The sequence below is a fragment of the Protomyctophum parallelum genome (assembly GCF_964188405.1).
Source record: "Protomyctophum parallelum genome assembly, chromosome: 5".
In the NCBI taxonomy this organism is placed as follows: Eukaryota; Metazoa; Chordata; class Actinopteri; order Myctophiformes; family Myctophidae; genus Protomyctophum; species Protomyctophum parallelum.
Genome location: NC_139702.1, coordinates 35,392,459 through 35,404,800, shown reverse-complemented (window position 1 = coordinate 35,404,800; position 12,342 = coordinate 35,392,459). Strand labels below are relative to the sequence as shown.

General features: G+C 41.8%; 1 protein-coding gene across 1 annotated transcript; it reads right to left on the bottom strand.

The window, feature by feature from the left end:
• Positions 1-6,447: 6,447 nt before the first annotated feature.
• On the bottom strand, positions 6,448-12,225 carry nxnl1 (nucleoredoxin like 1). The gene is made up of 4 exons (XM_083764647.1): positions 12,074-12,225; positions 10,329-10,578; positions 10,014-10,103; positions 6,448-7,565 (listed from the first exon to the last, which is right to left on the bottom strand). The coding sequence occupies exons 2-4, from the start codon at positions 10,562-10,564 to the stop codon at positions 7,190-7,192; spliced, it is 702 nt and encodes a 233-aa protein (XP_083620773.1). The 5' UTR covers positions 10,565-10,578; positions 12,074-12,225; the 3' UTR covers positions 6,448-7,189.
• Between the last annotated feature and the right edge of the window lie 117 nt (positions 12,226-12,342).

Sequence of the window (12,342 nt, the reverse complement as noted above, 5' to 3'; positions counted from 1 at the left end):
ATTCATTCATCATTCATTCATTTTTTTCCTTGTTTTTTTTTTTTACAATGGGAGACCTGGAAATGAATATAGCACATTTAAATTTGATGAATTGAATAATCAAGCCATCCTATTCCCCATCAGTTGAATATACTCGTCATGTTCGTACTGTGTGTAGCCTAATTGCTTGCTATATTTGCATGCATGATGCACATACAAAGTGCAAAGTCTAAATGCTGCATTTTTTGGTAAATGGTGCCTTTATCCAAAGCACTTTACAATGTGCATTAACACCACACACACATGGCAGAGGAAGGAAACCATGCAAAGCACCAACCTGCTAATCAGGAGTATACTTCATGGCTTCAGTGTCTTGCTCAAGGAGCCAGTGGAAGCCGGGGGGGATCAAACCGTGAACCTTCTGATACCTTTACCCAGAGCCATAGAGTATAGACAGAGTTACACAAACTCCGTTCACTTCATCATGGGGCCAGCCAGTCCAATGAGACTTCTATTGGTTTGTCCCTATTTGAAGGCTTCAAATATAGGGACAACCGGAAGTTTACGCAATGCATTGGAGTCTATGGGCTCGCTTGAGTACATGAACCACGTACCGTGCTGTTTTCAGCTGTCCCCTCAATATTGCAACTCTTCTATTAGATGGCTCTGGTGCTACCTCCTCCTATTTAGCTGTGGGTTCTATAATAGTCTACTATTCATGCACTGCTCATAATGCTCACGTGCCTTGTCTGATACTAGCTTTTCCTATTTGTCTTTTGATTTTCTATTCTATTCATTTTTTGTCATTTTTTGTCTCTCATCTGCTTTATATATTTTTCTTATTTTCACTTCTATGTGAGAGCAATGCAGCAAGTCCTGTTCTTTGTTCTTCTGTTGCAAATGGTGTCAATATTATCTATGAAGAGAGCTTTGAATTAGCATAATTAACAAGACATTGATCCCATGCAGATTACAATTGGTTCTGTTGTCGAAAGAGGGGGTGAACCCTTGATAATGACTTTAGTGATTATGTCTTTACTTTTTTGATAGAGAATTGATTGATAATATACTATATAGTATAATTTGTGGGCACTGGGCAGCATGAACAGATCTTTCCACTGAAAGGTCACAGGTTACATATCCCTGGCAGGTAGCCCGTGTCCACTGAAAGGTCACAGGTTACATATCCCTGGCAGGTAGCACGTGTCCACTGTAAGGCCACAGGTCATATCCTTGGCAGGTATCCTGTCCTCAATAATGTAACACTCATGTTCTGTTCTAGTGTTTTGTTCAGATTCAGAATAATCTCAGAATGATCTTTATTACAGTTTTACAAGTGAAATTAGTTTTTGTGCATATAGTTTCTATCGTGTTATTGGAATTGGAAGGAGAGAGCGGGGTAGAAGATCAAGGCAAGAAAGAAACAATTGAAGCTCGTTCCACACACAGCACACTTGTAGGGTCTCTCTTAGCTAATTTACAAACGGCACAACCGTAGGGCCTCTCTTATCTTATTTACAGGCTGTACAGCCCGCCGTACAACCAAGGGGGTCTCTTTTCCCACAAGAAAAATATAGTACCTGAGATAATTGATATATGGTGCATGAGCATAGCAGCCAAGCCAGCCATTAATGTACTGTGCAATATATATATATATATATATATATTCTTTCTAGCTATTCTTGAACCAGTGCCACCCGCAGTCTATACGTGCCTTGAACAACATCCTGCCTATATATATATATACTCTCACACAAACTCCAAGTCAACTAGTTCCGACTCCCTAGTATAATCCACAGTTCACGTGACACTGAGCCCCTCCTCGTACGTGCTCACTCCACATACATTTCTCTCGATAATGCATGTCAGCTAAACGTTAAACAAAATGTGTTTTGACTGGCAGCCAGCCAGAAAAAATATGGGGATACAATGCTCATTACAATGATCTATCTTTGAAAAAAAATCAAAAATGTTTGAAGTAATTTTCATCTTCTGCCGGGTGCTATAAAACAGGATGTAATGACAAGAGTTGGCTTAGGCCTGTTCTTGGCTTGACTGAAGCTGGCAGCATTTAAAGACATTTAAAGAGAGCATATTGTACGCAGTGGTCAGTATGTCGGCAGTGCTTAAATGTTGTGTTTAGATGTTTTATATGTCTCAGTCTGAAGCGATACATTTTTGCCTCTACTAGACTACCTGGATTCTGTTCTCCCTCCTTTTGGGTTTTTTGTTTTGATTCAATTCCAATTTGATTGAATTCCAACAAAAAAATACAAATCCAAGGTAGGGCTTTCCAAACTGCGCTGGCCAAAGCAAGGAGAAGAGAGAAATTGGGCTGCACAGCAGTAAGGGTCTACTCTCCCTCCCTATGCCCCCACTTGCCAGCCTTTGTCTTTACCCGCACAAACATTTCACCAAAATATATATATTTAGTTATATTAGGGTGCTTTACCAATAGTAGTTATATAGCTGTCCTTAAAGCTGTCATAGAAAAATAAATTTTTTATTGTGCATATTGTTACAGTCCAGCCTATGGGAATGACACGTTCAAACCACCCAATGAACCACCCGCAAGCAGGAATTTAGTCATGTTTTTTTTGTTTAACCACCTTTTAAGTAGGCTTTTAAGTAACTAACTTCAGCAGTACAGAGAACAGAAATGGGCATGTTTGCTGGCTAAGTGCAAGAGAATAAAGAAATATGCTGGTGTTGAGAAGAGCTGGCCTTTTATCTTCCTCCACCATCAGCCTGAGTCAGACCAATGACCTCCTGGTCACCACCTACTCCCTCAATCATTCGTTCAATCACTCAGAGCTAACACCTGCCTCTGCCACTCACTCATCACACACATGCCACACATCACTCTCAACAGGATCACCTCAGACATGGGCATGGAAGGTTACACATGCAGTACTACCACCTACATACATTATGACATGACTTCAGGGTCGTAACAATATTCATTCGTAACAAAAGTTTGGAAACTTATCTTTGGTCCATTATTATTGTCCACTATATAATAGCACCAATTGGTATTGTATTTTATATAATTTTGAGCAACACAGCTAAACGTGTGGGTAGCGCCTCCAAAACAAATGCCAAAATGGCAAGTGGTTGGTTGAGTTGCTTAGTGAATTGGATGATTGCACTCTCACATAGTAATAAGGAAAAAAAACACATATTGGCCATTTGTACACTTTATTAATTTTACACTCAGTGTTAGGGAACTCAGTAGGGTCTGGAAGATCCATCCAGCATGCCCAAGCTGATCCCACAAGTGTTCAATTGGGTTGAGGTCTGGACTCACGGCAGACCATTCCATCCTCTACACTCACAAATTCTGGAGGTACGTGATGATCCTGGCTCTATGGGGGCGAGCGTTATCATCCTGGAGGAAGGCGTTAGGTCCCAGATTCTGAACATATGGGATCGCCACTGGCTCCAGAATCTCATCCCGATATCTCACTGCATTGAGATTGGCTTCAATGATGACAAGTTCTGTGAGAGAGAGATACTGCCCAATACCAAGCTGTTGTGGCTGCATATGGATCTTCCAGACGCTACTGAGTTCCCTAACACTCCAAAGTGCAAAAATATGTGTTGTTTTTTACCTTATTACTGTGTTAGAGTGGAATCATCCAATCCACTAAGCAACTCAAAGCTAGGGTGAATACCAACCACTTACCATTTTGGCAAATTCTTTGGAGGCACTACCGGGTAACCACATGTTTAGCTGTGTTGCTCATCCTACGAACGCCCGATCCTTACAAGCTATACCTCGTTGTAAATAATGATCATCTAAACAACAATTAAAATTATAAAATACAATACCAATTGGTATTATTAAAGTGGAGAAATAATGGACCAAAGTTACATTTCCGAACTTTTGTTGCTGAGTTTATATAGCATTTTAATCAATAATGTTGCCAACCGGTTTGATATGGCTGGACCAAGTGGACCATGTGCTGTACTGCTGGATACTGGAAATTAGTTTGACTGTTCCTAACCACAGTTTAAAGGGCCATGTATCTGCCAAAAACACTAAACAAAGGGCACTCCAACTAACAATTGGCTGTGTTTGTGGGTGGGAAGCCATGATTGTGTCCTTGTCAATGCACTAGCAAGTAGCAACGCCAGTGCCGGATTTACAGTAGTAGGGGCCTCATAGACACAATTTCAGGGCCCCACTCGGCCGCACGGTGCTCAATTTGGGGGAATTTTGGTTTAATTTTGGAGTACCCAACCCCCAAAAGACAGATAGACAGACAGACAGACAGAGACAGACAGAGACTAGTCGCTGTGCAATCCTAAACAGGAAGTTATCAGTTATGAGTCATCCAAAGGCCGACGGGTTCGAGTGCCGAACCCGTCTGCCTTTGCCGCATGTCTTCCTTAGCCTGGCACAGCCAGACTTCATACGCCCTTAATGCATAGGCTATGCATATATGCCCCGAGGCAGATTATCCACACAGTGCAGCGCAGTGGTATATTAATATCGCAACGCAATGCTATGTCTTCCTCCCCATCTCTCTCCCCCTTTCCTGTCTAATTACTGTACCCTATCAATATATATATTTTTAAATAAATAAGTTCCTATCAATGAGCTCTGACGCTTCCTGTCAGTTGCGGAACTTGCGGAGGCAGTTATAGGGCCGAGGCTGCTGCGTTCTCAGAATGATAATGGAACAGTCAGACCACTGTGGGCAGTTGCTGCACCTCAAAAATAGTTTCTAGATCCCAGAGGAGATAGCATGCACATACACATGATTTTCTGTATGTAGCTAAAGTGGTTGTCTTTTTTTATTTTACATTATTATACAGTACTACCTCATTGCTCCCTAGCTATTCCCACCCACCTCCTGTAGGGGTCATCATATGTCAGGAACAAACACGTTTTGGACAGCTCCTTAAGAGAAAGCTCTCCAGCTGTTCCTCTGACTAGTAGTCACACGTGTGCGTGCGTGCGTGTGTGCGTGCGTGCGTGTGTGTGTGTGTGTGTGTGCGCGTGTACGTACGTGCATGTGTGTGTTTACATAACAAGATGCAAGTGTGACTCACATCCGCTCTACATTTATATTCACTCACACACAGTTTTGTGTGTGAGTGTGTGGATCTCTGGTATGTATCATAATGGGAACTATGGTTCTGAGCCTAGTGTTCCATGCCACTGATTGCTTGGAATGTTGACAATCTAGCAATTCCATGGTTTCACTTGTCATAAGCTTCTGACATCTGGCATCTGCTATAGGCTACCTGATGTACTGTACAGCAGAACCAGCTGTGCAGAATGATCAATGTATCACTCATCTGTTAAGTCTGTAAGTGGTGGGACAAACTCCTGGCAGCTCTCACACTCAGCAGATGCAAAGAACATCAGTATGCACTGTATGCGGTACTGGTGTGTGTGTGTGTGTGTGTGTGTGTGTGTGTGTGTGTGTGTGTGTGTGTGTGTGTGTGTGTGTGTGTGTGTGTGTGTGTGTGTGTGTGTGTGTGTGTGTGTGTGCGTGCGTGCGTGCGTGTTTGTGTGTGTGTTTAATATGCTGCTTTTACAGTATGTGTAATAGCAGGCCTACAGACTAGAAGACCCAGGAGCCTATAAAATATCCTGCAGATTGTCTTAAAATTCTCTGTTTGGGAGGCTGGAATCAATCCACATTTGAATCTAATTACAGTATCATTATGTCTTGTGCAGTTTGCTTATCATTCCACAAACGCCCTTTTAATTACCAGAGTCCATCTTGTTTTGGTAGCAGATAATGGTCTGGTAATCCTATATAAAGTAGTTGTTTCATCAACTTTACAACTCACAGTAAGTGACTGATTTCTTACCTTCAGGCTGAAAACCCAACAGTTTGTTGCTGCGTTTCTTTCCCTTTCACTTCGTCTCCCTGGACTAACAGACTAGCATCTGTCACCTTTCTCCTCTAACTTGATGGCATCTGCCACTGCCACCTCCTCCACTCCCTCCCTCCTCTGTTCCTTTGTGTCTCTCCCTCCCCTTCTCTGTCTGGAGAGGGAGATTACAAGGTCAGGTGATGAAGGGACATGCAGAGAGATAAGAGACACACTGACTATACTTAGTTTAGACTATGTGTGTGTGTGTGTGTGTGTGTGTGTGTGTGTGTGTGTGTGTGTGTGTGTGTGTGTGTGTGTGTGTGTGTGTGTGTGTGTGTGTGTGTGAGTGTGTGAGTGCGTGCGTGCGTGCATGCGTGCGTGTGTGCGTGTGTGTGTGTGTGTGTGTGTGTGTGTGTGTGTGTGTGTGTGTGTGTGTGTGTGTGTGAAGAGAGGTGTGTCAGTGACAGACTGACAGTGAGTGAGAACAAGTGGTAGTGAGAAGTGTAGCCATTATGATATGCACATTAGTCACTTATGCGTGTAGTTATTTATTAGCATTAGAAATGTGATAATTGTTTGAAAATATACGGTACAATATTTGTTATAGAAGGAGTGATAAGTAAATAGTAGTAAAATGTATATAGAAAATCAGTAAAATAATGTCAACTGAAAACATATTAAGCATAAACAACATCAACAACATTTATCATGAAACCATAAAAGTCAACTTTGATGGTTGTAGGCTATGCATCCAAAATGATATAGATTAGACACTGGCTAGTTGAAGGTTCTGTGATGGGCAACCAGTGAGAAATGGGCCACATCCACCCATGTAGGCCTTCAACTTGAATCCTACAGGCACCAGAGTCATAATCGATTGTGGCTGGGATCGATTTCAGCACCCATAAGAGCCATTCACTCTCACCTACTAGCTGTAATTCAATGAACAGTTGAGCACCACTTTAAAACATGACCGGTAGCTTTAAAAAATGAATGGGGATGACAGCTATAGGAGCTAGCTAAGTGAGAATGTGTATTTCAGTGCCATTGGAAAAGTTTGGTTGTTTTCCTTAAGAAGAAAACAAATTCTTTATCATTTACAGTATACTGTGAAAATACTGCTTTAGATTTACATGTTAAGTTTCATCATTTGCATTTAAGTTTTCTTTTACAAAGAGGTAGCAACGAAAAGGTCTAGGCTGTAGCCGAAGTTTATTTTGCCTATAGCCTTTTTTCATGTGATTCATGTGAGGAATGGGAATATAGTTGACTTGGCATTGTTCTATTTTTTGTTTGTTACAAAGAAGCCTAGCTGGCTTGAAAAAATAAGATGACCGGTACAGAATCCAGACATGCTTGGCTTTTCTACCCTCTTTCACTTCAATCTTCTCCCCCATGGCCATCTCCCCCCTTCTTTGTCCTTGGCCCACGTTCCATCTTGCTGCTCATCCTGTCCTTCATCTTTCTCTTTCACCCACGGTTTCCACCATCTCTTTTTCCTCTTATCGTGTTCAACCGTGTACTTGAGTCTTCTCACGGGGTCAGAGGCACTGTGCAAGTTCAGGTCGTCAAACTCCTCGTTGAGCATGAAGGTCCTCTCGATGATGTTGGCCGACTCCTGCCAGTTGCGGAAGCAGTCGGTGCCGTAGCGGCGGATCTCCTCCACACCATTGGACGACAGGATGGAACCGTCCGGACGGAGTACCATGACTGTAGGCACATCCTTCACTTTAAACATGGCCTGTAGTTCACTGAGGAGAGAGAGGACACACATTTAACATCTTTATTTGCATTCACATTTAACAAGAAATTCTTGAACACAGACAATAGTGGATGCGCAAGACTCTACAACAAGTGCTTCAGGATACAGATCACGGGTACAGAAAGCATCGCCATCTCCATATATTATTGCAGACGCTGAACATAATTTTGCAGATGCCTTAGCTCTCGGCTTGGGCATGCCTGCAATCTGCAGGCCGCTCACGACTGATTTATGGACATTACGGAGGCTTCCAAATATGAACAGTAGTTTACATTTGTAGCCAAGCTGTATAATAGCATCCTTAAGACGCTGGTACTTATGCACCTTCACACACAAACCCAAACACACACACACACACACACACACACACACACACACACACACACACACACACACACACACACACACACACACACACACACACACACACACACACACACACACACACACACACACACACACACACATACATCTGCTGTTTACATTATCTGAGCACTGTATTGAGGACAAATGCAGCTCTCTGTAAGATTTTCTTCCATGCATGTTTACTTATCAGTGTGGGCTGACTTCAGGGCTATGTCCACAGAAATCTTTTTCCTGAGCAGCCAGTACCTTTCTACCATACATTTCTTTTGTAAAGACATACTCCTCTTCCCTGGCCGTGCATTTAGGACAGTCAGCTAAAAGGGTGCGTGACTCAAAAGAAATTGCAATAGTAATCGTTCAAGGTTTTTTTATGATCCTTAGGGTCATCCAAATAACATTAAAAATCACACCCGTGTGAGTGGTGCAGCTCCCCCCCCCCCACCTCTCTCTCTCTCTCTCTCTCTCTCTTTAAATAATTCAAAATTGAAAGTGTTGCCTTATAGGCCTATAGGTCTAGGTTTTCAATGGTAGGCCTACCCCAACGTTCAACCCCTGAATTTTTCATGATCCTGTCACGGTCCGTGACATGTGTTGATCATGTGTTATGTTTCTTGTGTACCCTATTCTTGGTTTTAGTTATTGTTTTACTTTTCTGTTGTGTTCCTGTGCTTTTGAAGTATTGTGTTTTGCTTGTGTCTTAGTTCCAGTTTGAGTTTTGCTCTACACGTGTGTACTCTTATTTTGTAGTTTTGTTCCTAGTGTTACCTGTCTGCCTTGTTTGCTGTCACCTGCCTTGTCTCACCTCCCTGTATTAGTGTAACCCTAGTCACCTGTGTTCTGTTTGCCTGTTAGCCTATCCTAGTGTTGATTGTCAGTTGTGTTCACCTGTGTCCTGTTTTTCTCTGCCTTTATATACTCCCCTGTTCTGTCAGTTCCTCCTTGTCCAATTGTCTCGGTGTGTGCTGTTCCTTGAGTCTTTGTTAAATGAAACCGGTGCATTTAAGATCCTCTGCCTTGCTGTCTGCAATTGGGTCCTACCCTCCTGCCCAGCACACGTGACAGATCCAAAATGTATATAATAATCACATTTTAATGTTATTTGGATGACCATAAGGATCATAAAAAACCTTGGAACGATACTATTGCAATTTCTTTTGGGTCAAATCTTAGATTGACCTGGCCTACTTCAGAGTGTTTCAGCGTTCTCAGCACTTTTGGAAGTGTGCTCTGGGCTGTAGAAAATACCTTTGGCAGAGCGCTGCTCATTGAGTGGCACTTTTTTTCAACAAAACCAATCAAAATTGAGGAGAATCAAGCGGGACTAAGAACTGTCATTTAACCTTGCTCCCCTCCTTTACCTTATATTAAAGGTATATTCAGTGATTTCACTTAATTCAAATATCACTTATTTTTTTGTTTTGTTGTGATAATCCTCTCTACTATAGAGTGTGCTGACCATATAAGGAGTTCCTCCCTGTCCCCAGTTAACCCCTGGTCGTTTTTGGCTCTTTATCCTGATTGGATGAAAGCCAAAAACGAAACCTAAGGTTTTTTGAGTGGATGATCGACAAAGATACATAAGTATCTATGTTTGCTGTTTCTGGGAGGGGGACGGGTTACAAAAACGGACCTGTAAAAAGGAATAAAAACTAATACTAAAGATAAGAGGTTGATTCTGGTTGTGTCTGACAACCAGAATGTTAACAATTTGACTTTGAAGTGATACTAAAACCATGAGAAGTCCCTGCTCAGTAAGAAGCACTCTGGACATAAACGTTCCTCCACTCAAATATCGCTTTCTGTGGACACAGCCCCTCTGCTACCTGGCCACTTTAAAGTCTTGTTTTGTGATTTTCCCACACCAATTCAACATTAATGGTATATTTTATACCAGAGAATACATTCATGTAGCCTTCAAAATCTCTTCAAATGGCTAGCCAAAATTAGACTGGTATGGTCCTATAAGCCGCAAATAATTAATTTCAGGCTTTTTCGCTCGAAAATAAATCCCTTTACTCAGTCAGTGTTTTGCTTCCACTGTCACACTCAGTCTATCACTATTTCCACCCACTTCCTGTATGGGTCCTCGTGGGCCAAGAACAAACACTTCTTGTGCATTTCCTTGAGGGTTCTCTGCTGCTGTTCCTCTGATTTGTCCAGACTATAGAAGGAAAGGGAAAGAAAATGATGAGACAATAACTCTGTGAGCGTGTGTGTGCGTGCACGTGCATGCATAGCCTGGCTAATAACCCAGACCGAATCAGCCGTTGGCAAAAACAAATTGCCTGTGATTTGAGTCTGGGTTATTAGCCAGGCTAGTGCATGCATGCATGCATGCGTGTGTATGTTTATGCAACAGGCCAAAGGTTAGAAGGAGACCAGACACCTGATGTAGATCAAGGCCAGCAGCGCTGGGTATTCTATGTAGAACGGATCTTTGAGACGTTTGAAGAAGTCATTCAGCGTGGGGAGAAACTCCTGACACCGCTTGCACTCAGCAGACGCAAAGAACAGCATCACGATGCGGTTCTCCAGGATCCCAGTGATCTCACGTTCAGTGTTCAGCTCATCCTGGTCCCAGTTATTCTCCACCAGAACCCGGCCCATGAAAAGCTCCACCATGGTGAATAGGTTCACTAGCAGGGACGTGCAGAGAATGTTAGAGAGGCAGGGGCTTGAAATTCCCCAAAAGGGAAATTGGCAAATTGGCAAATAGAAATGCGAAAATAGCGGATCTACAAGTTCACAACGTGTTGCATTGAGAGCTTGTAAATCAAAAGAAATCGGGGCTCGATCCCATACACTCTTTAGCTACTGGAGATTTATACACAAAGGACAAATTCTTTCAACGTGAAATTCTGCGTTAAAGTTCAGGAGGGTTCGGAAAAAGGCTGCTTTCGGGTATGGGGCATTTGCATATCTTTCACCATAGTAAATGCTGCATTCATGGTCTGGAGAGGGCAGTTTTGAGTACAAGGGCAGGGGCTAGAAAGCCCCTTTTGATGCCTATGTGTGCACGTGCCTGTTCACTATATTGTGAAACCACCAAAGCCCTATTTTATACTTGGTTGTAATGGTATGACGTGCAGGAAAATGTACAAAAATTCTCACTATCCTTGAATTGTTGCAAGGTTTCGCCTACTGTATATTGAAAAGCCCAAAATATAGGGATAGCAAATGGTTAAAATTACAATTTAGGCATTTAGTATTTAATTAGACTGAGCAACTTAAGTGCATGATCGGAATAAGGGTCATGCCACTTAATGTCACATCGGAGTAATATCAGATCAGAGTAAGTGTCATGCCACTTAATCCGATGACCAGATTGACTATAGGGCCTCCTATAGACAATAAACGACAGGGTAATTAAATAGTGCAGAGAAAACAATTAACTGATACCAGGATAACATTAACACCATCAAACCTACAGTAGCATCTGACATAAACAACAGGCTGTAAATGACATACTGTAGCCGCTGCAAAAACAGGTTTTTAAATGGAGGTGCACCTCCATTTAAAAACCTGTGCCTCACATTAAAAAACCTGCAGTAATGTTTCTCGTGCCAGACCAACAGCAGACATAGTTATGGGTTCACATTTTAGGTTAGCTCTTGGATTTGGCATTCTCTCTCACTATTATTGTAATTATAATGATTATAGACTTTAGGTTGGAGGCAGGGTTTTGGGGTTTGGAAAAGTGTTACTGACAGAAGAATATGAATGCATATTTATTATGAGCAATTTGTGTAAACAGAAACACTGATCATCAATCTGTACTATTCTCAAATTGGCTTTAACAGGATTTACGCTAATTGCTAAACACTACAAACACTGAGGCAGCACACAGACTGGGTTATTTTAATTTGAGTAGTCATATTTCCAAAACAAATAACACATTCAGGTATATTAAGCACTAAAGCTCAAACAAGCATTTTGTCAACAAACTTTTTACTTAATTCTTTTAATATATTGTGGATTTCATTGTTATTTGTTTATTATTATTTGTCAAATCAAATCAAAAAGCTTATTTCACTTAATCTTTTACAACCTATTCAATGGTTGATGGTTGATGTTATGCTATAAATCTTTGTTGTTATTACAGCATCTTAACAGTTAAGTAATTTCCCTCACCTTGAACTCAGGGCGGGAGAAAATATCCAAGTGGTTCTCCTCTATTTTATGCCATTTTAATTCCTTAGTTTATTTCCCCCGCTTTATTCGTCCTTCACTTCAGCTTCACTGTCTTAATTCCTTGAAGCCTCTCCAAATCTGTCCAGTTTGTATTCCTCTTACATAATACTGTTGATCAGTGTCCCCTTGAATGGCGCCTTGCATCAACTTCCTCTCTCCGTCACTACCCTACACTCTCCTGTCCACAGGGTGAGATTATAGGCTCGTAC

Excerpts from the sequence above, each read along its gene's own strand:
- nxnl1 (XM_083764647.1), bottom strand. The coding sequence starts at position 10,564 with ATGGTGGAGCTTTTCATGGGCCGGGTTCTGGTGGAGAATAACTGGGAC. Across the intron at positions 10,104-10,328 it reads CTGGCCTTGATCTACATCAG|TCTGGACAAATCAGAGGAAC; the intron begins GTGTCTGGTCTC and ends TTCCTTCTATAG. Across the intron at positions 7,566-10,013 it reads CACGAGGACCCATACAGGAA|TGAACTACAGGCCATGTTTA; the intron begins GTGGGTGGAAAT and ends CTCTCTCCTCAG.